We start from the raw sequence: 26,895 nt of genomic DNA on the forward strand, positions 1-26,895 counted from the left end.
GCCACGTGTGTAAAGGCCGGAATACACATGCGCCGGGCATTTAAAATCTGCCCGTAAGTGATTTGTCCCAAGGTCAAGCGCAGAGCTAAGGACTAGGAAGTGAGGCACAAGGAGAGAAAGTGACTTGCCAAGATCACAGACAAAGTATCAAAGATAAAGTCAGGATTAGGATTCAAGTGCACTCACTGGATTTATCCACCTTCTCCCAACCAGAAAGGAAGCAGTGGGTTCCATCGGGGACCTCATCTGAATACTGTGGGAGACCGATGGAAAGATTGGTGTAGGAGATGTCATGGTTCAGCTGTACCAGGGCAATGTCATAACCCGAGATCTCCAGGGAATAAGAGGGATGTCTGATGATCCTCGAGATGTTCAGGTTTGTCTGATTGGTCCACCTCAGAGATACCCGCCATTCTGAAGTATTGCCCAGGCTAAGAGAGGAGAGAACATCAACATCTTGTGAGCTGTAAGTAGTTTAAGACATCACCACTCCCCTCCCACAGATATATATGCAATACATACACAGCTACAGAAATAGTAGAAGTAGTAGAAATAGGCATGTATGGTGATACATATCTATATGAACACACATATATACTGCAAATAATGGCCTGAAGCTGGAGAGCGGTCTACTGGACAGTAGCAAACCATGAACTGACAGGTATAGTGCTAGCAGTTCTAGGATCCTTGCAAAAATGACTGAAACAAATAATAAGAACATAAGAACATGCCAGCTATACTGGGTCAGACCAAGGGTCCATCAAGTCCAGCATCCTGTTTCCAACAGTGACCAATCCAGGCCATAAGAACCTGGCAAGTACCCAAAAACTAAGTCTATCCCATGCTACTGATGCTAGTAATAGCAGTGGCTATTTTCTAAGTTAACTTAATTAATAGCAGGTAATGGACTTCTCCAAGAACTTATCCAAACCTTTTTTTAAACCCAGCTACACTAACTGCACTAACCACATCCCCTGGCAACAAATTCCAGAGCTCAATTGTGCGTTGAGTGAAAAAGAACTTTCTCTGATTAGTTTTAAATGTGCCCCATGCTAACTTCATGGAGTGACCCCTAGTCCTTCCATTATCCAAAAGAGTAAATAACCGATTCACTTTTACCCATTCTAGACCTCTCATGATTTTAAACACCTGTATCATATCCCCCCTCAGCCTTCTCTTCTCCAAGCTGAAAAGTCCTAACCTCTTTAGCCTTTCCTCATAGGGGAGCTGTTCCATTCCCTTTATCATTTTGGTCACCCTTCTCTGTACCTTCTCCATTGCAACTATATCTTTTTTGAGATGCGGCGACCAGAATTGTACACAGTATTCAAGGTGCGGTCTCATCATGGAGCGATACAGAGGCATTGACATTTTCCTTTTTATTCACCATTCCCTTTCTAATAATTCCCAACATTCTATTTGCTTTTTTGACTGCTGCAGCACACTGAGCTGACGATTTTAAAGTATTATCCACTATGATGCCTAGATCTTTTTCCTGGGTGGTAGTTCCTAATATGGAACCTAACATCGTGTAACTACAGCAAGGGTTATTTTTCCCTATATGCATCACCTTGCACTTGTCCATATTAAATTTCATCTGCCATTTGGATGTCCAATCTTCAAGTCTTGCAAGTCCTCCTGCAATGTATCACAATCTGCTTGTGATGTAATCCCTCTTCCTTGCATCATTAGTATTCTTTGAAGATACCTCCCTCCGAACCTTGCACTGCTGAGCGAGTGTCTGCGTTCACCTTTGTTCTAGTTTAAAAGCAGCTCTATTTCTTTTTTAAAGGTAAGCACCAACAGTCTGGTTCCACCCTGGTTAAAGTGGAGCCCATCCCGTTGGAAAAGACTCCCCTTTCCCCAAAAAGTTCTCCAGTTCCTTACAAAACTGAATCCCTCTTCCTTGCACCATAGTCTCATCCACTCATTGAGGCTCCGGAGCTCTGCCTGCCTCTGGGGACCTGCAAGTGGAACAGGGAGCATTTCAGAGAATACTACCCTGGAAGTTCTGGATTTCAGCTTTCTTCCTAAGAGCCTAAATTTGGCTTCCAGAACCTCCTTCCCACATTTTCCTATGTCGTTGGTGCCCACTTGTACCATGACAGCCGGCTCCTCCCCAGCACTGTCTAAAATCCTATCTAGGTGGCACGAGAGGTCCACCACCTTTCCACCAGGTAGGCATGTTACCAGGCGATGCTCATGCCCACCAGCCACCCAGCTGTCTACATTCTTAATAATCGAATTACCAACTATGACGGCCGACCTAACCCTTCCCTCCTGGGCAGTAGCCCTGGGAGACACATCCTTGGTGCAAAAGGACAATGTACCACCTGGAGAGCAGGTCCTTGCTACAGGATCCTTTCCTGCTGCACCAGGTTGATGCTCTCTGATCATGAGACTTTCTTCCTCCAAGGCAGCACCGGGGCTGCCAGTCTGAAGTTGGGAATTGGCTACTATGTCCCTGAAGGTCTCATCTATATACCTTTCTCTGTCTGCCTCAGCTCCTCCAGATCTGCCACGCTAGCCTCCAGCGATTGGACTCGTTCTCTGAGAGACAGGAGCTCTTTGCATTGGATGCACACGTACAACTTCTTACCGGCAGATAAAAAGTCATACATGTGACACTCAATGCAAAAGACTGGGAGGCCTCCCTCTTGCTGCTGGACTGCTGCCTTCATCTCAAATTTGTTCAGTTCCTAGTTAAGTTTTAGGTTGTTATGGGAGTAGGAATGTGTCTAATTAGCATCCTTTAAATGTATTAGTGTATTCACTATGGGCCAGATTTTCAAATCTGTGCCTGATTTTATAACGTGCGCACAGCCGCCCGCATGATATAAAATCCAGGGTTGGCACGCTCAAGGGGGTGCACACTTGTGCAACTTGTGCGCGCCGAGCCCTAGGGGAGCCCTGATGGCTTTCCCCGTTCCCTCCGAGGCCGCTCTGAAATCAGAGCGGCCTTGGAGGGAACTTTCCTTTTGAAACCCCCCCCCCACCTTCCCCTCCCTTCCTCTATCTAACCCGCCCCCCAGCCCTACCTAAATCCTCCCCTACCTTTATTATTTAAGTTGTGCCTGCCTCTAGGCAGACGTAGGTTGTGCGTGCCGGCCAAGTGCCAGCGGCACGATCTCCCGGCCTAGTGGGCCTTCAGAGGCCTCTGGCCACACCCCTACCCCTTTTTCAAGCCCCGGGACATGCCCGCGTTACTGAGCCTATGCAAAATAGGCTTGGCGCGCACAGGATGGGTTTAAAAGGGTTACGCATGTATATTATGCGCGCAACCCTTATAAAATCCGCCCCTATATGTCTGGTAGTGGCGTACAGAGGAATGATCAAACTCTCATTCCCTGTACATACCCGGATCAGTCTAGACACCTGGGTTTTGCCTCCCCTCCAGCAAATGGAGACAGAGAAGTTTTAAAACAACCCTGCCATATATACCAAGGTGCCACCCACAGTCCCTCAGTCTTTCTGTCTCCAGCAGATGGTGGAGGTGCAAAACCCACAGTCTCTTCTAATTATTAGATTGTAAAAAAAAAACAAACAAAAAAAACAGGATTGTACGGGTAGGATGTTAAGGGGTGATGTGCTTTTAATTTCTACAGGTCATAAATAAATAAATAAATAAATAAATAAATAAATAAATAAATAGGAGTTTGGCGAGAGAGAATCTATCAGTTTCCTAGGGGGTTGTTAAGTCCTGAGGGGACCATCCCCCCTGGTGTGGTAAGACAGCTGCTTGAAAGGGTTGAGGACCCTGTAGCCATTTGTTAGCAGCTCTGGGGTGATACCGGGGAGCCTTTCTCACTCACCCCAGCAGGAGCAGGAGCTTTGCCAGAACCAGGGACAGTGATCGGGCAAGTTTTTACCTATAAGAAAAAAAAAAGTTTTATTTTTGCGCGCCGACTCTCCGGTGCTTTTCTTGCTTTCCCCGCTTCTCTGCGCCACCATTCTAGCTGTGTTTCGCTGCTTTTTGCCACTGTTTTCTTGAACTTTTAGCTGCGGCAGGGATGCTTCGGGGGTCGTCATGCCGCGCGTGCGGCTCTGCGCGCACGCGTCTGTCCAGAGAGGGCCTGTGCGCTGATTGCTTGCCCGGAGGTGAAGGACCCTCCGTTTTATTTATTTATTTATTTATTTGCTTTTATATACCAACATTCATTGGCGTACATCACATCGGTTCACATTATAACAGCTGGAATAGTAGGACTGGAGGTCGTACTATTTATACATTGTAACATTAACTTTAATTGGTACTATTTATACATTGTAACGTTAATTTTAATTGGGAACATTGAAACGACTAGCAATAAACCTTGGTGGGTGAACATTTAACAAGTATAACGATAGATATTAAAGGATGGTTATTGTAATTTCAGTTTTAGAACTGGAGTGGGGAGTCTCAATATCAGAGGCAGTATATACAATATATGCAATAGAGAGTCTAAGATTCAAAGTATGCAGAGTGACAAGTTCCTGATTTAACTGGGAGCTTAAGGTATCTGAGGGAGGGGACTGGGGGGACTGGGGAGAAGGGGAGGTGAGGGGGCGTGGAGTGAGGAGAGAGGGAGGGGTGGGGTGATTAGGTTGTGTGTTGGTAGGCTTTGTGGAATAGCTATGTTTTTAATTGCTTTTTGATTGATTGTATGGAGGGTTCCAGTCTGAGTTGGGAGGGAAGCTTGTTCCAGAGAGTGGGGCCAACTACAGAGAAGGTGCGTTGTCTGGTGGAGGTGAGGTGCGCTAGTTTTGTGTGGGGTATGATAAGCAGGCCTGTGTTTTGGGATCGCAGGTTTTTCTGGCTGTGGTGTAGTTGGGGAGGGTCTTTGGTCCAATTGATTTTTTGGTTGTTGATGGTTCTGTGAAGTATGGTGAGAATTTTGTATTGTGAACTGTGTGATATGGGGAGCCAGTGTAGTTCTTTTAGTATGGGGATGATGTGTGAGGAACGGTTGATGTTTGTGAGAGATCTGGCTGCTGCGTTTTGAAGCAGCTGGAGAGGTTTTGTGGTGGAGGCAGGCAGTCCGAGGAGGAGGGAGTTACAGTAGTCCAACTTGGTTAGTATGAGGGATTGTAGTACTGTGGGGTAATCATTGTGGAAAAGAAGTGGTTTGAGTTTTTTGAGGACTTGTAGTTTGTAGAAGCCCTCTTTGATTGTCATGCTGATGTGTTTTTTCATGTTGAGATTTGAGTCAAGGGAGATGCTGAGATCTCTATCCTCATTGGTGAGGGAGGTGTATGGTTGGCTGGAGGTGATGTCTTTGCTGGTTTTGGATGAGGGTTTGTTTGATATGTGTAGGATTTCAGTTTTTTTGTGGTTGAGGGTGAGGGATATCTGCATGAGGAGGTTCTTTATTTGGATGGAGAGGGAGTCCCAGAGTGCGATGGTGTTGGTTAAGCTTTCTTTGATGGGGAGAAAAATCTAGATGTCATCTGCATAGATGTAGAATACGAGGTCCAGGCTAGAGAGGAATTTACAGAGCAGGAGCATATATATATTGAGCAGGGTCGATGAGAAGGATGATCCTTGTGGGACTCCGAGGGGGAGTGGGAATTGGTCTGATTTGCAGTTGTTGAGGCGAACTTTGTAGGATCTGTTGGATAGGTATGATCGAAACCAGTTGAGGGTGTTTTCACTTAGGCTGATCTCCACCAGTCGTGTCATGAGTATGTCATGGTTTACGGTGTCGAAGGCGGCAGAGATGTCCAGTAGGATGAGAAGGTAAGAGTGACCGGTGTCGATGCCTCTCAGTGCTGTGTCTGTGAGTGATAAGAGGAGAGTCTCGGTGCTGAGGGATTTTCTGAAGCCATGTTGGGTGGGGTACAGGATGTTTTGATTTTCTAGGTCAGGGGTCGGGAACCCATGGCTCGCGAGCCAGATATGGCTCTTTTGATGGCTGCATCTGGCTCGCAAACAAATCTAAATCAGTGTGTCGCCACACTTTCCAGTCCCCCGCTGACCCAGCTGCTCCCCGGTCCTCCTCCGCCCGGGCTTAAAATGCTGTCAGCCCGGGCGGAACGCGGCAGAATAGCTGGAGTCGGCGGCACCGGCATGCTCTCTTCTTCCCGCCCCCCCCCCCCCCCGGGAAGAGGAAGTGGTGAGCATCGGGTGCGTGTGCGGGAAGAAGAGACCACGCTAGTGTGGTCAGCGTCGGTCCGACGAAAAGAAGACTGTGCAGCACGGCTCGGAGGAAAATAAAGAAGAGCTTCAACTGCGGCCGATGGGACTCCTCCTTCGCGAGGGCTGAAAATGAAGGGGGTTAGCATTGGGAGGAGGCTGCTGCTGCCGCGAGTTCCCGGGGTGGGGGTGGGGGAGAGAGAGAGTGAATGAGCGAGCAAGCATGTGTGTTTGAGATCCTGTGTGTGTGAGTGAGAGATTGCATGTATGTGAATGATTGAGAGCCTGTATATGTGAAAGAGAGTATGTCTGTGATTGAGAGCCTGCCTGTGAGAGAGAGAGCATGAATGTAATTTTACGATTGGGAACCTGTATGTGTAAGTTTGTGATTGAAAACCTGTTTGTGTGAAAGAGTATGTGTGTATGATTGAGATCCTTTGTGTGTGAGAGAAATCATGTGTATGTATGATTAAGAGCCTGTGTGTATAAGTAAGAGAGAGATCATGTGTGTCTGTGTGTGATTGAGAGCTGGTTTAAGTGATGGAGCATGTGAGTATGTGATTGAGAGCCTGTGTTTAAATGAGAGAGAGAGACCATGTGTGTCTGTGTGTGATTGAGAGCTGATTTAGGTGAGGGAGCATGTGAGTATGTGATTGAGAGCCTGTGTGTAAATGAGAGAAAGAGAGGACATGTTTATAAGCATGTGAATGAGAGTCTGTGTGTGAGAGAAAAAGACAGCATGTATTTATGTGATTGAAAGCCTGTGTGTGTGTGTAAGCGTGAAAAGATAGACAGCATGTGTGTAAATGTGTAATTAAGAGCCTATATAAGTGAAAGAGAAAAAGCATGTGTATATATGTGAGTGACTGAGAGCATGTGTGTATAGGTGTGTAATTGAGAGCCAGTGTGAGAGAGAGCACTGGTATGTGACTGAGAGAGGAGAAAGTTCCAAGCAAACCACCCCTCCTCCTGCTAATTCAGAACAATCTCAGGACACCTGGATATCAAACGTTCCCAGGTATGCAGAGCAAAAAAATTTTTGTATCCTTATTATTTTTCATTACTGGGTCTTTGTGTCTGATATTTTGAAATATTTTGTTGGTATCTGGAAATTTTTTATATGAGTTTTTAATTATTGGATATTCCACTCATCAGCTGTTTCGAAATATGTTCTTTTTGTTAGTACAGTTTTACTGCTGATGATTTTATATTTCTTGATTTGTTTTATAAGGATGGGTGATGTTTCTTTTTTCCTTTGTTACACTGCATATAGATACTCTGGCTTGTTGCAGTTTCCAATTCAGTTTTTTCTGCATGCTTCTAGTTATGCGTTTTGGTCTCTTTATTCTATGTTAGGTGAGGGTCAGCACGTGATTCACGTGAGGTTTTCTGCTGGCGTGTAGTTTCTGTGTAGGACTCTATAGCAGCCTGACTTGGTCCGTTTTCCTAATAGGAGATGTATTGGTGTCTTAAGGCCTGGTGTAATATTTTCAGAGACTTATTGTACTTTAAAAGTGTGATCTTACATAAAATGCACACATTTACTTGTATTTAATTTTAAACATATTGTATGGCTCTCATGGAATTACATTTTAAAATATGTGGCGTTTATGGCTCTCTCAGCCAAAAAGGTTCCTGACCCCTGTTCTAGGTGGTCAGATAGTTGGAGGTTCACGTGTTTCTCAATGATCTTAGATATGAAGGAGAGATTTGAGATAGGTCTGTAGTTGGAGAGGTCGGAGGGGTTGAGATGTGGTTTTTTGAGGATGGGTTTAATTATGGCACATTTCAGAGCTTCTGGGAAGATGCCTTGTTCAAGTGAGGTGTTGATTATGTCTGCGATGGGTTTGGCGATAATATCAGGGATGAGTTTGAGAGTCTTGACTGGGATTGGGTCGATGGGGTGTGATGCTGGGTTGATTTTCTGGATGATCTTCTTTACTTCGGTTGAGGCGATGGGCTCAAAGTTGGTCCAGATGGGTTGTGTTTTGCTGGATGGGGTTGGTGATTCTTCTTTGGTGTGGAGGGTGGGAGTTATGAGTTTGGTGATTTTCTCAGAGAAGAAACGGGCAAGTTCATCGCAGGTCTTTGCGTTGCTGTCTGAAGATGGGGCAAGGTGGTTGGGTTGCGTCAGTTTGGCAATGAATTCAAATAGTGCTCTGGGGTTGTGTTGGTGTTGATTAATTTTTTTTCCGTAGAATTCACGCTTGGCTTTGTCAATGTCAGTTCTGTAAATGTAGAGGAGTGTTCTATATCTGTCAAGGTGAGGAGGAGTGGGATTTCTTCTCCAGGTTTTTTCAGCTTGACGGAGGAGACTTTTGGTGTTTTTCAGTTCAAGGGTGTACCATGGAGTTTTGTAGGAGTTGCTGTTGGGGATTGCTTTGGATATGATGGGGCATTTGGTTTTGGCGATTTCTGCGTTAATGTCAATCCAGGAATTTATGGCGGTGTTTGGATCTTTGAGGTCTAGTGTGGTTAGGGTGCTGGGGAGGTCTTCAGCAAGGACATCGCTGGGGCATGGTTTAGGGAAGCAGATGTATTGTTTTGAGTTATTTGGTGTGGGATGGTAGGTTTTGAAGTGTAGTGAGGTCTGAATGAGTTTGTGGTCGGACCAGGGAATGCTGGTGGTGGTAGGTGGTCTGTTGGAGGTTGAGATTTTGCTGTTGATGAAAATCAGGTCAAGGGTGTGTCCTGATTTTTGCGTCGGGGAGTGAATGATTTGCTTGAAGTCCATCGTGTTCATGGTGTTGAGGAGAAGTTTGCATTGTGGTTGTAGTGGGGAGGAGTCCATGTGGAGGTTGAAATCTCCTAATATTATGGCTGGTAGGTCCATGTTGATTTGTGAGGAGATGGTTTCGATGAGGGTGGAGAGGTTTTGACCTAGGCAGTTGGGAGGGGCATATAGTAATAGGATTTGGAGGTTTTGGGATTTAAATAGGCCTATTTCTAGGAGGGGGGGTGGTAATAGGGATGCACGTGAGGTTGAGCTTTTTAAGTGCTATGAGGAGAAGGCCTCATAGTTTTGCCTCGGGAGGGTCTGCATCGGGCTCCTCGTCCCTCCACATGGCTACCCGGCAGGCTGCACAGCCCCAGCTGTTCTGTTCCTGCTGAGCGCGGGAACGGAGGCCATTTTGGGTAGTTTTCAGGCAGCCATGCGGGCCGCGATGGGTGAGGGGTTTTACCACCCCCACTATCTCCGCAACAAATTATTCCTGGGGGGGGATGTGCCAGCAGGCCCAAACTCTCCTGCCACAGAGGATCGCCCTGAGGGGGCTAATGGTTCCTCTTCTGATTCCTCCTTTTCGTTGGATTTCATGCTACTGCTGCAAAAGCTTTTAAAGCAAAAAAGGCAGGGAAGAAACAGGAGAAAATCACTTTGTAGTCTCCGCACAGCAAATTGAAGAAGCGGGCCAGCTCTAAAGGAGGTTCGGAGCTCCATAAGGGCCCTTGAGGTCTATGCCAGATGGGACAGATTCGGACTCCATGTCCCAGGACGAACCAGATCCACAGCACAAGCCTCCGGGGAGGGGGGGGGGCGATGGGGGACGCAGATCCACAGCAGGACGTGAGCCAAGGGTCTCTGGCTATGGAAGGCGAAGACCCGAAGGTGGTTTGCCTCTTTAAGAAAGAGGAATTGAATCCGCTTATTCTGGCCATCCTGGGGGAGTTAGGCTTGGAAGCCCCGCCGGCTGAGTCTCGGCTGGGAGTTATGGATCCGGTGTTGCTGGGCCTCAGGGGTCCTACCGTTTCCTTCCCTTTCCATTTCTCTGCAACGTATCTGCTGTTTAGAGAATGGGACACCCCGGACTTTGGGTTGAAGGTCAGTAAAGCGATGGAGGAGGCATTGGATCTGCTGAGAGTTCCTAAGGTGGATGTAGCGGTGTTGGCCCTCACCAAGAGAACCACTATCCCAGACACGGGGGCAATGGCCTTCAAGGACCTGCAGGACAAAAAATTGGAACTCCAGCTCAAGAAAGTTTTTGAGGTATCAGTGCTGGGGGTTCAAACAGCAATGTGCAGTAATTTTGCTCTGCAAGCGGGTCTTCATTGGGCCCAGCAGCTCCAGTCCAATGCCGGCCTCTCGGAGGGGGAGGCTCTTCAGGCAGGTCATCTGGAAGCAGTTATCGCTTCCAGCACCGATGCACTCTATGATTTGTTGCAGACGTCGGCTAGATCCATAGTCTCCGTGATCTCCGTGCATAGGCTTCTGTGGCTGCAGAATTGGGCAATGGATGTCTCGTCCAAGGCTCAGCTTGGCTCGCTTCCCTTTAAAGGCAAGTTGCTGTTTGGCAAGGATTTGGAAGACATGATCCAATCTCTGGGGGAGAACAAGGTTCATAAACTGCCGGAGGACAGTCCCAGATCGAGAAGATCCTTTCTAACTCGCTTTTGTTTCCGGGGTAGTAGGAGACCCCGACCGGCGAGATCATCCGGGCCGTCCTTTCGCCCAGGGTCCAGCAGACAACAGTCGTGGTCTCAGTTTCGAGGCAGACGTTTCGGCAGACCCGGTAACTCCCAGTCTACTGCTGGAGCTAAGTCCTCACAATGAGATACTGCTGGTCCATTCCTCAGTGCCAGTCGTGGGAGCCAGACTATCGTCGTTTTTCTTCGAGGAATGGACCAAGCTGACATCGGACCAGTGGGTCCTCACTGTGATAAGTCAAGGTTACGCTTTAGATTTTGTACGACGCCCGTGGGACAAGTTCCTGATCTCTCCATGCGAGTATCGAGAAAAGCTACAACTCCTCATGGACTTGGGAGCTATAACGCCGGTTCCGTCCACGGAACAACGGAAAGGCCGCTATTCCATTTACTTCATTATCCCCAAAAAGGAAGGTACTTTCCAATGATCTTAGATCTAAAAAGAATCAACAGATGCCTTTGGGTTCCATGTTTCCGAATGGAGACTCTTCAGTCAGTCATCGCCTCAGTACGGCAGGGAGAGTTCCTGGCTTCTCTGGATCTCCCGGAGGCATATCTCCATATTGGCATCATGTCTTCCCACCAGAAGTTCCTCAGGTTCTGCATTCTGGGATGTCACTACCAGTTCTGGGCTCTTCCTTTCGACCTCGCTACCGCCCCCAGAACTTTCACCAAGGTAATGGTTGTGGTAGTGGCACAACTCCGGAGGAAAGGCTTGTTGGTACATCCCTATCTGGACGATTGGCTGATTCGGGTGAAATCTGAGGTTCTGTGTTGGACAGCTATCCGCAGTGTGCTACAACTTTTGAGATCGCTCGGCTGGGTGGTCAACCTTGCCAAGAGTCGTCTGACCCCCTCTCAGTCTTTGGAATTTCTGGGGGCCCTGTTCGACATGGGGCAGGAGAGAGTGTTCCACACTACAGAACATGTGCTCAAGCTGCAGGGACAGGTGAGGGGCTTGTTATCCATGCGGGTCCCCAAGGTGAGAGATTACTTGAAGGTCCACTCTAGAATTGGTACCCTGGGCCTTTGCCCATATGCGTTCATTACAATCAGCATTGCTGTCCTGCTGGAATCCTGTTTCAGAACAGTTTCACCTGGCGCTTCCACTTACAGACTCAGCGAGAGGCAGTCTCGACTGGTGGCTCATCTCGGAACATCTGGAGCATGGAGTTCCCCTGGTGATGCCCAACTGGACAGTAGTCACCACAGATGCCAGTCTCTCTGTCTGGGGAGCAGTTTGTCTGGGGAAGTCAGTGCAGGGGCAGTGGTCCGTAGAAGAATGTCAGTGGTTGATTGGAGACTAAAGTAGCGGCCCTAGCCTTACAAGCCTTCCTCCCACTCCTTCGGGGAAAGTCGGTCAGAATCCTCTCAGACAATGCAACCATGGTAGCTTATATCAATCACTAAGGGGGAACCAAGAGTCGACCAGTGGCAATGGAGGAGCAGCAGTTGATGAACTGGGTGGAACAGCACCTCGTAAGCATTGTGGCATCTCACATTGCCGGAGTAGACAACGTGCAGGCAGACTTCCTCAGTTGTCACCGTCTCGATCCCGGGGAATGGGAGTTGTCCGACGAGGTTTTCCAGCTCTTATGTGACATGTGGGGCATGCCATGCATGGATCTGATGGCCACATTCAAGAATGCCAAGGCTCCATGCTTTTACAGTCGTCGCAGAGAGACCGGCGCCGAAGGCGTCGATGCCCTGATTCTTTCCTGGCCAGCGAACATCTTACTATACGTGTTTCCTCCCTGGCCTCTGATAGGCAAGCTGATCCATTGTATAGAGCTCCATCCAGCAGAGGTGATCCTAGTAGCTCCAGAGTGGCTGAGACACCCCTGGTTTGTGGGTCTGCTCAATCTGACCACCGTGGAGCTCATACGGTTTCGGGAATCCACGGCTCTTCTTTATCAAGGCCCCGTCTGTTTGGAAGAGGCGGATCGCTTCTGTCTAGCTGCTTGGCTTTTGAAAGCAATGGTTAAAGAACAAAGGTTATTCTTATGTATGTTGTTGCAATCGCATAAACTGTCTACATCCCTGGCTTATGTCAGAGTCTGGAAAGTTTTTGAAGCCTGGTGTATGGACCGCATGGTAAATTCTATGTGAGCGTCAGAATCGGACATTCTGTGTTTCCTTCAAGCCAGACTTTCTAATGGTCTATCCTATAGTTCACTCCAAGTACAGGTTGCAGTGCTCAGTTATCTTAGAGGTAAGATCCAGGGGGTAGCATTGGCATTGCATCCAGATGTAGCTCGTTTTCTTCGAGGAGCAAAGCACTTACGTCCACCGCTTCAGCACCCATGTCCTTCCTGGAGCCTCAATTTGGTCCTTTCGGCTCTGTGTGCTCTGCCCTTTGAGCCTATAAAGCGGACGACGCTGAAAGATCTCACGCTGAAAGTAGTATTTTTGGTAGCAATTTCTTCAGCCCATTGGGTGTCGGAATTACAGATGTTGTCGTGCAGGGAATCTTTTTTATGGATTTCGGATTCAGGTGTGTCAGTCCCTTCTTTTCTTCCGAAGGTAGTGTTGTCATTTCACTTGAATCAGTCGATCCTTTTCAGATTTGGACTACTTGGATCCCATTGTTAAAGATTTACGGAAACTGGATGTCCGCAGGGCACTGCTACGATATCTGGAGGTTATGAATCTGTTCCGTGTGTCAGACCATCTCTTTGTCTTGTGGAGTGGTCCAAAACGAGGTAATATGGCCTCTAAAACTATGATAGCTCGTTGGCTGAAGGAGGCTATCGGTTCCGCATATCTGCTGCGTGGTAAGAAGATACCGGCGGGACTTCATGCCCATTCTACACAGTCACAAGCTGCTTCATGGGCAGAATGTCATCAAGTTTCGCCCCAGGAAATTTGCAGGGCGGCTACTTGGAAGTCTTTACACACATTTGCGAGGCATTACAGATTGAATGTTCAAGCTCCGGATTCCGGGGGACTTGGGGAAAGAGTGCTCCGAGCGGGCATCTCCAGCTCCCACCCTAGGTAAGTTAGCTCTGGTACATCCCAGGTGTCTGGACTGATCCGGGTACATACAGGGAAAGGAAAATTAGTTCTTACCTGATAATTTTCATTCCTGTAGTACCACGGATCAGTCCCCAGCCCCACCCGCTGCTGTGTACACTAAAGTAATGGAGAGTCCGCTCGTGCAATTTTTTTCTTGGTATTTCTACTGCATTCTATTCATTCGCTTGTTCTCATGGTTCAGCGGGTTCTGTTTCCAGTTGGGGGTTTGACTGAGCCTTATTAGAGATGGGAAGGTCCATAAGAACACAAGAAATTGCCATGCTGGATCAGACCAAGGGTCCATCAAGCCCAGCATCCTGTTTCCAACAGAGGCCAAACCAGGCCACAAGAACCTGGCAATTACCCAAACACCAAGAAATCCCATGCTACTGATGCAATTAATAGCAGTGGCTATTCCCTAAGTAAACTTAATTAATAGCAGTTAATGGACTTCTCCTCCAAGAACTTATCCAAACCTTTTTTGAACTCAGCTACACTAACTACAGGTAGTTAGGTGTATGTAGTTTGGTTTTGTTCCATTCTGGAGGGGAGGCAAAACCCAGGTGTCTGGACTGATCCGTGGTTAAGTCTTTGGCCACTCCCACCACCGAGCGCCTCATCACTTTTTGGCGCGAACCGCAGCATTTAAAACTTCCTTCTCTAGCACATCGGCACTAAATGTTTAGAAGGAGACCGGTTCGCTGCTCGAATATAGCCCTGAGTAAGTCTATTTTTTCTCTTTTAACTAATGTCTCCGCTGCACCCTGTGTATGCCTTATGTCTCACGAACTGTTTTGTCTGCGGCCAACGCTTGGATGCAACCCCAAGTAAATTATTGTATTTGATTTTTAGACAAAACCTTTAGTCGTATTATGGCTCACAAGTCAACTTTCCCGCAGTTAGCTTAAGTTTATATCAATCGTTTTGGGGTAGATTTTAATGTTGACAATCTTTTAAGTCACTATTAGAAACAAACCTTGGATAATAATCTTTTTAAATAATATTTAGGTCACCAACCTTCGTACGCATACCCTTTTATCACAGCTGTTTGGAGAGGAATGCAGCGTTTTTAAAGGCTTTTATCCTCAGCTTTAAAGGAAGACCGGCACAACTTCACTAGCCTAATTCTAAGTAAGATTTCCTTTGACTCTTTCACGTTTGCAACTACCTTTCCTGTATGCTGTCACAACTTGGAAATGCTGGAATAAAATACTGGAACTCTTCAAGTGATATCTCCAATGATTATTTGATTCGATTATTTTTGCAAGGATCCTAGACCTGCTAGCACACACATAAACTCACAAGAAACACATACATGTGTGTGTGTATATGTGTGTCTATTCTCAGTAGATGTACATTGACACTTAAAGATGTATGGTTATGTCAGCTAATAGCCACTTTTCTTTCAGCACATACCTTGAAAAGCAGCCTGCACTGGACAGGATCCAAGATTTACTGATAAGGGCCCCTCCACAGATATGGATACCATTCCTCTGGATACTGACCTGCCACTGCCAGGCCTCCTTCCCTAGGGAGCAGTTTTGACCGCAAACTGAAAGAGAAGCAGAACTTAAGAAATGTTATGCTGGGTCAGACCAAGGTCCATCAAGCCCATATCCTGTCTCCAACAGTGGCCAGTCTGGGTTGCCAGTACCTGACAGATCCCAAGTAGACCTATTTCTTGTTACTCACCACCTGGAATAGCAACCGCCTTTTATTTACCTGTTCCACATCAATCATGATTTTATAAGCTTCTATCATGTTCCCTCTCAGTCGTCTTTTATCCAAGCTAAAGAGTCCTAACCTTCTCACCTTGAGTTTTGTGTGAAGCTCTGATTGCCCCAGCTCAAAAAAGACATAGTGGACATAGAAAAGATACAGAGCAGAGTAACAAAAATGATAAAAGGAATTAAGAAGCTCATTTATGGAGAAAGGCTAAACAGATTAGGGCTCTTTAGCTCAGAAATGAGATGACTGAGAGGGGATATGATTGAAACTGATAAAATCATGAGTGGGGAGGAATGGGTAAGTAGGGAATAATTATTTACCCTTTCAAACATTAGGACTAGGGATCACTCCATGAAGCTAGCAACTGGCAGATTTAAAGGAAAATTGGTTCTTACCTGCTAATTTTCAATCCTGATCAGTTCAGACTCCTGTGTTTTGCCTCCCTGCTAGCAGATGGAGACAGAGAAAGTTTCACTGACACCATACATAACCCAGTGTGCCACCTGGAGTCCCTCAGTATTGACTTGTAGGGATGTGCATTCGTTTTTCATGAATTAGACAATGTCAACAATATTGTCTAATTCGTCATGCTTCGGTAGCGCCGATATATGAAGTGTTTTTTTGCCGAAATTTTGGCAAAATTTTTATTTCTTGTTAGTGCTCACTAACGGAGTTACTGTGCACTGTTACTGCACACTAACATCTAGCTAGTGTGCACTATCTCGTTCGGTGTACTGCAGTGCGCACTAATGCAGAGATAGAGCGCACTAATTGGTTGTTAGTGCGCAGTAGAGCCCATTAGTACGCACTAATGCACTTCGTCGAAAATTACCTAAAAAATTAAAAACGAACCGTGGGAAACCAAACTTTTCCACAGAGTGCCCGATCCAAAGCCCGACATGTTTAAACAAAGCACATCTCTATTGACCTGTACTCAAGCCAAGATGACAAAAAGAACCTTAAATTTCTAAGCAAACTCACTCCCCTCCAACAAGCCGGAAGAAGGTGAAGTTGTGCAAAAAGACAATGGAAAACTTGTTTCTCAAATTTAACATAAGCGATCAGCATTGAAAAATCTCCAACTCGCACTATATACAAAGCAACAGTACAAGCAGCAGACTCTCCCCCCCAATAAATGGGTGGGTCTCTGGACTGATCTGTGGTACTCCAGTAATGAAAATTAGCAAGTAAGAACCAATTTTCCTTTTCCTGTACGTACTCAGATCAGTCCAGACTCCTGGGCTGTACCTAGGTTCCCCTTAACTTAGGTGGGACCTGGAGAGTTCCACTCTTAGAACACTCTAACTAAAGCACATGGAAGCCGGATCTCCCACATCCAAGCGATAATGCCTAGCAAAAGTGTGCAATGACTTCTAGTAGCTGCCCAGCAAATTTCATGCGGAGATGTCTGTTGTGACATAGCCCAAGAAGTTGCCTGAGAAAGCATCAAGTGCACCACTAAATCCCCACGGCAGCAGGCACCCTTTAGAAATACAAGTCAACTTAATCACTTCCCTTAGCCACCGCACGACTTATTTCCCTTCTATGGACCACTCTATAGTACAAAGAGGTGATCTGATCTACAAAGAGGTCATGCGATCTACGGAAATCATAAGTGACCTTTAGATACCTCAATGCATACCTGTAATCTAAGAGCCTAAGCGCCCCGCATGAGCATAGAGGAATCCAAATCCATAAAAGCTGAAAGCTCTACTGTCTAAGATGGAACACCAACACTACCTCAGGAAGAAAAGAAGGCACCATGCATAAGATACCCCTGAATCAAACATCTGTAGGAAGGAATCTTGCCATGACAGCACCTGGAGTACCGAAATTCTCCTGGCTGAACAAATAGCCACCAAGAAAATCACTTTAAGAGACAAGTTTTTAACTATAGCTCTCTTTAGTGGTTCAAACCGAGCCTCACACAATCCTCTAAGGACTAGATTTGGATTCCAAGATGGACAAGTGTTCCGCACCTGAGGACGCAAGTTCTTAGCTCCCTGAAGGAACGTATAATATCCGGATACGCAGACAGAGGATACCCTTGCAACTTACCTCGGAGGCAACCGTTATCGCTACTTGGACTCTCAGAGAGTTAAAGGCCAGTTTCTTGACAAGAACCTATCTGTAAAAAAAGCCAAAATATGCAACACCATAGCCTGAACAGACTGAGGATGCACTCCGTCAACAGCAGATCAGGATTCGAAGATCCTCCAAATTCGCCCATACGTCAAGGATATAGAAGATCGCCTAGCCTGCAATAAGGTGGAAATAACCACTTTGGAATATCCCCTCCAACTCAGACAACTCCTCTCAGAAGCGAAGCCATGAGACAGAAGTAAGCAGCCTGACCTAAAAATATTGAGCCCTGTTGGAAAACAGTCGACCAATGTCTGAAACTTGGGGGCCTGTCTGTGGCTATGTTGCTCAGATTTGGAAAGCATGGTCGATGTGGCCATTCTGGAGCTACCAGGATCACGCCACCCAGATGTTTTTCTATCCGCCGTAATCCCTTGTCCACCAGAGGCCACGGGAGGGAAGACAAAAAAAGAATCCCTCGAGTCAATGGCAACATCAGAGCTCCGATTCCTTTGTACCGTGTTCTGTTCAGCAGCTGTAAAACCGCGACACCTTGGTATTCTTTTTGGTCAGGATATCCCCATCTTCTGTGAATGAGACACATCGCTGTCCCCAACAGCTCTCATTCCCCAGGGTCTAACTTTCTCAAACTGATAAAATCCATCTGAACGTAGTTCACTCCGGGGATGAAAGACACTGCAGCCACTCCAAGTGCTGTTCTGCCCAGAGAATAAACTCCTGGGCCTCTCAAGCCACTGCCTGATTCTTGGTTCCGCCTTGACGGTTGATGTAGTCTACCGTTGTCGCATTGTCTGAAAAGATCCCAGTGGAAGGCCGCGTAACCTTGGCAGACAGGCAAGAAACGTGAAATGCACCACTCTTGTCGCTAACCGGTTGATAGGCCATGAGGCCTCCTGTTTCGACCACTGGGCCTACGCCAACTGATCTTGCCACACCACCCTCCATTCAGAAAGGCTTGTATTGGTAGTGACTATTATCCAATTCAGAATCTCCATTTCTGCACCACGCTCAAGATTGGTGCAAGCAAGAACCACGAAAGACTGTCTCTAGCTTCCCCCTCTAACGGACAAGGAAGAAAAACTCATCCAGTATCGGATTACAGTGGGAGAAGAGCCCCCTGCAGAGGCCGCATATGTACAAATGCCCAATGCAATAATTCCAATGTCGATGCCAAAGAACCAGACCTGTAAATAGTCCCAGACCTGGGCACCGAAAGCTCTAGCAGAAGCCTAATCTGACTCTGCAATTTTAGCAATCTCTCTTATGAGAAACACTCTCTCTACCAGTATGTTGAACTGAGCCCCCAGATATTCCAAAGTTTGTAAGAGGACTAAATAGCTCGTTGCTAGTTTCACAACCTATCCTAGAAACTTCAAGCACATTGGTACCTTTTGTACTAATTGTCGACAGAGGTCATTTGATTTTGCATGAATAAGCCTGTCATCCAGATACAGTACATCAACACACTCTCCTTCTGCAAGGCAGCTACTCCCACTACCATCACCTTGGTGAAGGTATGAGGAGTCATCGCCAGCCAAAGGGAAGGGCTTGAAACCGAAAATGTTCCCTTAGGACCATGAATGTCAGGAATCTCTGGTGCTCTGATCTGATGGCTATATGCAGATATGCTTCTATCAAGGCGAGAGATGCCAAGAACTCTGCCTTGTGTACTGTTGCTATGATGGACCTCAGAGTTTCCATGTGGAAAATGAGGAACATTGAGAGTTGCATTTACCTTCTTTAAATCCAATATCTCTTGAATTGGATACACAGGGGAAAAGAAACAGGATGCTTATCTTAAAATTGACCTCCGGCTACATTAACGGGCTGATACAGTAAAAATCGCAGGAGAGCGAGTGCCTGCTCTCCCGGCGCGCGCACAGGACACTCTCCTGTGTGCGCGATACAGTAAATTAATTTATTTAAATTAGGGTCCGCAGTAAAAAGATGTGCTAGGGACACTAGCGTGTCCCTAGCACCTCTTTTTGGACAGGAGTGGCGGCGGTCAACGAGTTTGACAGCCGACGCTCAATTTTCCCAGCGTTGGTTCTCGAGCCCGCTGACAGCCACGGGTTCGGAAACCGGAAACCGGCAAAATTGAGCGTCTGGTTTTTAACCTGCGAGCCGTGGGCCCCGTTTTAAATTTTTTTTTTTATTATTTTTTACTTTTTTTAATTTTTGGGGCCTCCGACTTAATATCGCCATGCTATTAAATCGGAGAGTGCACAGAAAAGCAGTTTTTACTGCTTTTCTGTGCACTTCCCCCGTGCTGGCAGAAATTAACGCCTACCTTTGGGCAGGCACTAATTTCTTAAAGTAAAATGTGTGGCTTGGCTGCACATTTTACTTACTGTATCGCGCGGAAATGACTAATAGGGCCATCAACATGCATTTGCATGTTGTGGGCGCTATTAATCTCGGGGGAGTTGGACGCGCGTTTTCGACGCGCTATTACCTCTTACTGAATAAGGGGTAAAGCTAGTGCGTCGAAAACATGCGTCCAAATGCCGGTTAACAGTGCGCTCCATCGGAGCGCACTGTACTGTATCGGCCTGTAAGTGTGTTCAGGACTTTAGCCAACAAACTCAGCAAGACATCTCTGTAAAAAAAAAAAAAAAAAAAGAAAAATCTGAGCAGGGTCCAAAGCGGCTTTCAATCATATGCAATTCTAGAAGTGAGAAAGCCAATTCCCCATTGGAATCCTCTGATGTCTCATGATCCACACCCCCTTGAACATTACCAGGGACATCCTCCCTGTGACATTTGCCCACCGTGACTGACAAATGTTAGGCCCAAGCACAAGATCCCTACATAGTAGGTTGCTTTGCCTTTGCTGGGCACTCCGGCAGAAAGGCCTGCAGGCCCTGGAAACATTCCACCCAGGAGGAGGAGGATGGATCTATACCAGAGCTCATAGGCCCAATCTTGCTCTCTCCATCCTCTCTCAAGTAAGCTTCTGTACTCGGGAACAAGGGAGAAGAACTGACCATTGCCTTGCCTCCCCCTCCACACCACCTCCAGAGACACCATAGGCTGAGGGGATGTCCCAACATGGATAAAAGCTGTAGAAGTCAAATCGCTTTAAACAACTAAACAGCACTTATATAAACGGAGAGAGAGTGAGGACTGAATTGCTATCAGATGGCACGCCTCACAGATAGCAAGGCTCTTGGACCTGTTTGTCCCTGGCACCTAGCTCTCCTGAACTTTGGCTCTAGGTGGCCTCCTATGCAAACACCAATGCCACCCGGGCATACACACACAACCCTCCAGGATGCATACAAATATGTACTCAAGATTAGGTTGCGGTCATATGCTCACAAGTGCATGCGCAAATACGCGCTCGTATAAGCCATGGTTGTATGCGCACAAGTAGCTGCACAAATGCGTGCTCGAGTTTAGGTTGCAGACTTATGTGCACAAGTAGCTACACAAATACACGCTCCAGTCTAGGTCGCGGCCTTACGTGCACAAGTACCTTGCACAAATATGTGCTCAAATCTAGGTTGCAGAGTACACACTCAAATCTAGGCTGTGGCCTTATGCGCACAGATGCCAGCACATGCAACTGCCATGCGGTGAGATTGCATGTTCTCATCTATGCATGTGAGAAAAGAACTGCTGCAGTGGCCTACCGCACGGCTAAGTAAAACCTGCTGCACCTTCAGTGCATATAGGCCCGGATCCATTTAACATCTGGCACAGAAAATCATTGGCCTGAAGAGTTTCTCAACAGTTCAAGCCTCTTGACTTGCCGAGAATCCATGGAGACTGGGGCCAAGAGCCACCACCTCGCTAAACACTTTTTGCACATAAGCAAATTAAAACCGGCAGAAGACCTCTGCCAGAATCAGAGACTCCTCCTCGGTGCAAGTGCCTCTCTGCGGAACTGGGAACTGCCGTGGTAGTTCAGGAAGGGATTTCCCTGCCTCTTCCGCTGACACTACTAGGGAATAGAAAATGGCCGCCATTCTTGCACTGACTGGGAAAGCCTCAGCATCAGACCCAATCACCCGTGGAGGCTTGTTCTACCGGTGCGGTCATACTTGACACAGACCCCCGAATGCTTTTGCTGCACGCACATGCTGTTCCTCCCTGCACCTGCAGCACCACCAACACCTCACGGCAAGCAAGGGAAGAGTCCCTCAGCACCATGGAGCCAACACCCAATCTCTTCCTCAGGCAGAGAAGCTGCTGAAAAACCCCATTGCTGAGCTCCCCAAGCTGATAAGGTAGTTTCCATCCTGGAACCCTGCTGCTGCACAGATTTCTCTATCTAGTTCCTCGTTTGTTTGTTTTTTTACTCTCTGAGTACAAATAAAGATACATAGAAACCAATACTTTCCTTTGGTGCAGAGTTTCAGGTTCTAGAAGTGCAGGCCACATGGCAAATCAGAAAAAAAACAGACCTTCTTCTTTTTCTTCGAAACTTTACCAAACTTACAATACCTACTCCCTAGAATGGAACACAGAGCTGCTAGCAGAAAAAAAGAAAATCAGTCAAATTAAAAAAGGGACCAACTAAAAGAAAACAGCTTCCCTGAGCCTGTAGCTGCCTCAACAGCCTCATGAAGGGGAGGGATATGGACCACCAGATTTACACCCCAAGGAATCAAGGAGTAAGCATTTAAAAGGGTCATCAACCCCTAGCTCGTCCACCTCAACCAGACAGGGAAGGACCCACTAAGACCCAAAAACCCTCTGGGAGGAAGGCTCATAAATCCAAAACAGTCTCCTGACTGCAGAACTACAGGTTTTGCACCATCTGCCATCTGCTGCAGACAGAGAAATACTGAGGGACTGCAGGTGGTACACTGGGTTATGTACAGTGTCAGTGAAACTTTCTCTGTATCCATCGGCTGGCAGGGAGGCAAAGCCCAGGAGTCTGAACTGATCTGGGTTCTGTCAGAAAATATGTTATTAAATATGAAAATGTGTTTATTTGTAATCAAGTATATACAGTAGGGATGTGAATCGTTTTTCACGATATTTTCAATGTCGTCAGAAATCGGGGGCTCCCCGAAATCGATAGGAAAACCCCACGAAATTGTTCGTGGGGATCTCTTATCGTTTTGGGGGAGGGCAGGAAAAACGGCAACCCCTAAACCCACCCCGACCCTTTAAAACTGATCCCTTAGCTTCCCCCACCCACCCGACCCCCCCCCCCAAAACTTTTTTAAATTACCTGGTGGTCCAGTGGGGGTCCCGGGAGAGATCTCCCGCTCTCGGGCCATCGGCTGCCACTAATTAAAATGCCGCCGATGGCCCTTTGCCCTTACCATGTGACAGGGTATCCGTGCCATTGGCAGGCCCCTGTCACATGGTAGGAGCACTGGATGGCCCATGCCATTTTTAAAGATGGCGCCGGCCGTCCATTACTCTGTTACCCCGCGATTGGACGCGTGTTTTGGACGCACTAGCTTTACCCCTTATTCCAACCCCCCCGAACCTAATAGCGCCTGCAACATGCAAATGCATGTTGATGGCCCTATTAGGTATTCCTGCGCGGTACAGAAAATAAAATGTGCAGCCAAGCCACACATTTCACTTTCAGAAATTAGCGCCTACCCAAAGGTAGGCGCTAATTTCTCCGGGCACCGGGAAAGTGCACAGAAAAGCAGTAAAAACTGCTTTTCTGTGCACCCTCCGACTTAATACCATAGCGATATTAAGCCAGAGGTCCCGAAAGTTAAAAAAAGTAAAAAAAAATTGAAAAAAAAAATTGAAATAGGCCCGCGGGTCGAAAACCGGACACTCAATTTTGCTGGCGTCTGGTTTCCGAACCCGTGGCTGTCAGCGGGCACGAGAACCAACGCCGGCAAAATTGAGTGTCGGCTGTCAAACCTGCTGACAGCCGCTGCTCTTGTCAAAAAAGAGGCGCTAGGGACGCGCTAGTGTCCCTAGCGCCTCTTTTTACCGCCGGCCCTAATTAAAATAAATTAAAATACTGAATCGTGTTTTTACTGTATCGGCCCAAAAGCAAGAAAGCCAATGCAGGCAGAACTTTGACTGACTGCATGAGAGAGAGACAGATAATAGTGGGCTAATTGATTGGTAAGCTTTTTGATTACTTTTCTGCATATGAGAACCCTTTCTAGCAAGTATTAGCAAGATATGTATTAGAAAGCATTTATTTCACAAGAAAATGTCTTTAGTATACTATATTTCATACTATATTTCATACTATATTTGATGTTGAATTGGGAAATGTTTTTACTATGTTACTCTCTGCCTTTACTCACATTGTTAATTGTAAACCGGGTTGATGTGATTCCTATCATGAAACTCGGTATAATAAAAATAATAAATAAATAAATAAATAAATAAATAAATAGTAGATGTTTATCTAATTTCTATTGTTGCAGTCACTATTGTTACAATAGTCACACTTATAGCTCTGCACTGTTTGATTAAAATGAGATTTAAGCACTGTAATGCTTCATAAAGTTATTCATATGCTTTAAAAGATTATCATTTTTATATGAATAAAATAAATTATTTTCATACATTCAGACTGGTTCATTTATCTAACTAACTCTAAAGGAGAATTCACATCTCTGAAATAAAAAAAATAAACTTCTTCCTAAGGGCAGAAGGGTCGTGTGAAGCAGGTAGGGTAGGAGCAGAGTGTACCCTGTCATTCACTGACAGTAGGTACAGGGAAAGCAAATCATAGGAAGTATTTTTTCACTCAGCGCACAATAAAGCTAACAGATGGGGGTCAAGGCAACTAGCATAGTGGGGTTCAAAAGAGGATTGGACAAGTTCCTGAAGGAAAAGTCCATAAACAGTTATGAGCCAGGTAGATTTGAGAAAGCCAGCGCTTATCCCTAGGAGTGAGATTCAAGAAAGATCAACTATTGGGATCTGACAGGTACTTGTGACCCAAATTGGCCACTGTCAGATACAGAATGCTGGTCTTGATGGACCTTGGTCTGACCCAGCATGACACATTTTATATTCTTAAATGTTATGTTCTCTTATCATAGGGGAACTGTTTTGTTTTGTTTATCATTTTTATCATCCTCCTCTCTACCTTTTCTAGTTGCGCTGTCTTTTTGAGATGGGTTGACCAAAATTGCTCTCAGTACTCAAGGAGCGGCCACACCATGGATCAATACAGAGGCAATATGATATTCTCCATTTTATTCTCCATTCCTTTTTGGATCATTCCTAACATTCCATTTGCTTTTTTGACCCAGCTGCGCACTCAAATGTTCCCAGGTATATTTATATACACTTTCAAAAATATCTAAAAGATTGGTAAGGCAAGATTTCTCTTTGCTAAAACCTTGTTGACTCTTCCCCATTAAGCCATGTCTATTGAAATGGCCAGTGGTTTGTTTTTCAAGAATAGCTTCTACCATTTTGCCTAGCACTGACATCATGCTCGCCAGTCTATAGTTTCCTGGATCAATCCTAGAGCTGTTTTTAAAAATTGGTGTAACACTGGCCACCTTCCAGTCTAATAGCATTGTCGCTGTTCTAAATGATAGATTACAGATTATAAGTAACAGACTTGCAATTTCATGTTTTAGTTAGTTTAGCAAAAAAAAACCCAAAACACTCTGCCCTTCTATAGACATCCTGCTGCTGTTCCATGGAGATGTGTTACAGAAACCTTCAGCCCTTCCTGTAGCTCTGTTTCTCCTGTTGTATCTGAACATTTAAAGGGGTAATTTTCAAAAGCATTAATGCACATAAATGGACCTTTTGAAAATTACTTTGTGGGCTGAATACTTTAAAAGGATATGCAAAACTTATGTTTTGCATATTTTTATGCATGCTGGAATGAAGGTGTTCCTAGAGGTAGAGATAGGGCAAGGAATTCATTTATGCATGTATTTTCAATTTTTAAAAGTGTGTGCATAAATATTTGCATGCACATTTACACCTGCTCTTTAGCAGGTGCAAATGTTCGCCCTTGTGCTGCACTAAGATATACACAGTCCCACTAATTTTCAAAGTAGTCTTATCCTAAATGTGAATTACTGATAAAGGGAACATTTCCTCTGACTTTCTTAAGTGGTATGGGATCTTTAGAATATTGCAGTTAAATGTTGTATTGCACTGACCTGTGTCTACAAGACATCCTACAATACCTGGAAAAAAAGAGAGATCAAAGTCAGAACCTACGATTGTGTCTGAGGCAATAGCAGTCAAATATTAAGCAAAGAAGACAAAAAGCAGAACTGCCAAGTCATGCAAACAATTTACTATAATCTGCTAGACTTTTACTGTTAACATAACTTTTTATGAAAATGTTTTACCAACTCCAGCTTTTGCACAGCTGACCTTACTATGCCAAATTCACTGTTTTGTGCATCACGAATCTTCAGGTCTATGTATCTTGCCAAAGGACTTTAGAAACAGGTTTCTCTTGACCTACTGGCAGTGCATGACATTCTGCTGCTACTCTTTACCAAGTGTTGACATAGCTGCAGCCTGAATCCATGGTACTGGAGACACAGGCCTAACGGTCATGGGCCTACTGCCACTTCCAGGAGGCACAGGCCTCAGCAATTGTCAGGTTTTACTAACCTGAAATTATTGTATGGATTCATTTTGTTTACTTGATTTTTTTAGCTATCAGCAAATTTACTGATGCCTGGCAACCCCTAGGCAAAAGTCATTAGGCCCTCTCACATTCTTTCATTTTCTGTCACTTTCTATATTACTCTGTATGAAGGAGTGTTCCTATTTCCCCTCCTTAACCTGTGCAGGACTAGACATTAAGGGCCAGATTTTCAAAGGAATATGCGCGTACCCCCCTAAAAACTGGTCCAAACACCCCCCCCCCCTCCGCGCGCCGAGCCTATGTTGCATAGGCTACCGGCGTGCGCAAAGCCCCGGGACGCGCGTAAGTCCTGGGGCTTTCCTGGGGGGGGGGGGGTTTCGAGGGGCGTGTTGCGATCCACGCGTCGCGATCTGCGCGTCATCGGGGGGCGTTTCAAGGGGGCGTGACGCGTTCAGCGCGTCATCCGGGGGAGGCGCCGTGGGCATGGTTTTGGCCCAGGGGCGTTCCGGGAGGGTGGCCGCGGCCTCTGGACCGGAACATGGGGGCAGATTTTATAAATCTGAGCACACGCATACTTTTGTTCGCGCACCAGGCGCGAACAAGAGTACGAGAGATTTCAATAGAAACGCGCGTATCCATTAAAATCCGGGGTCAGCGCGCGCAAAGCTGCCCAAAATTGGCAGCCTGTGCGCGCCGAGCCGCGCAGCCTGCCTCCGTTCTCTCCGAGGTCGCTCTGAAATCGGAGCGGCCTCGGAGGGAACTTTCCTTCGCCCTCCCCCCACCTTCCCCTCCCTTCCCCTACCTACCTCGAAGCAGGCGTAACTTTGCACGGGCTGGGCCGGCTGCCGCACTCCATGTTACGGTGCGGGGGCTGGCCCGGAGGCCGTGGCCACGCCCCTGGAACACCCCCAGGCCGAAACCACCCCCGCGGCGCCGCCCCCGGATAACGCATCACGCCCCCTCGACCCGCCCCCCCCCCCCCCCGATAACGCGCGGA

At 46.5% G+C, this 26,895-nt stretch overlaps 1 protein-coding gene across 1 annotated transcript in view; it reads right to left on the bottom strand.

Moving 5' to 3' along the window:
• The window catches only part of LOC115094137 (tryptase-like), a 72,088-nt gene that overhangs the window by 31,300 nt on the left and 13,893 nt on the right, over nt 1-26,895 (bottom strand). Inside the window, exons 2-4 of the mRNA XM_029606879.1 lie at nt 25,456-25,482; nt 14,966-15,101; nt 187-431 (exon numbers count right to left, since the gene is read on the bottom strand). Coding sequence (XP_029462739.1) covers nt 187-431; nt 14,966-15,101; nt 25,456-25,482 — 408 coding nt within the window. The remainder of the gene's footprint in view (nt 1-186; nt 432-14,965; nt 15,102-25,455; nt 25,483-26,895) is intronic.

This window comes from Rhinatrema bivittatum, chromosome 6, assembly GCF_901001135.1.
Source record: "Rhinatrema bivittatum chromosome 6, aRhiBiv1.1, whole genome shotgun sequence".
Lineage (NCBI taxonomy): Eukaryota > Metazoa > Chordata > Amphibia > Gymnophiona > Rhinatrematidae > Rhinatrema > Rhinatrema bivittatum.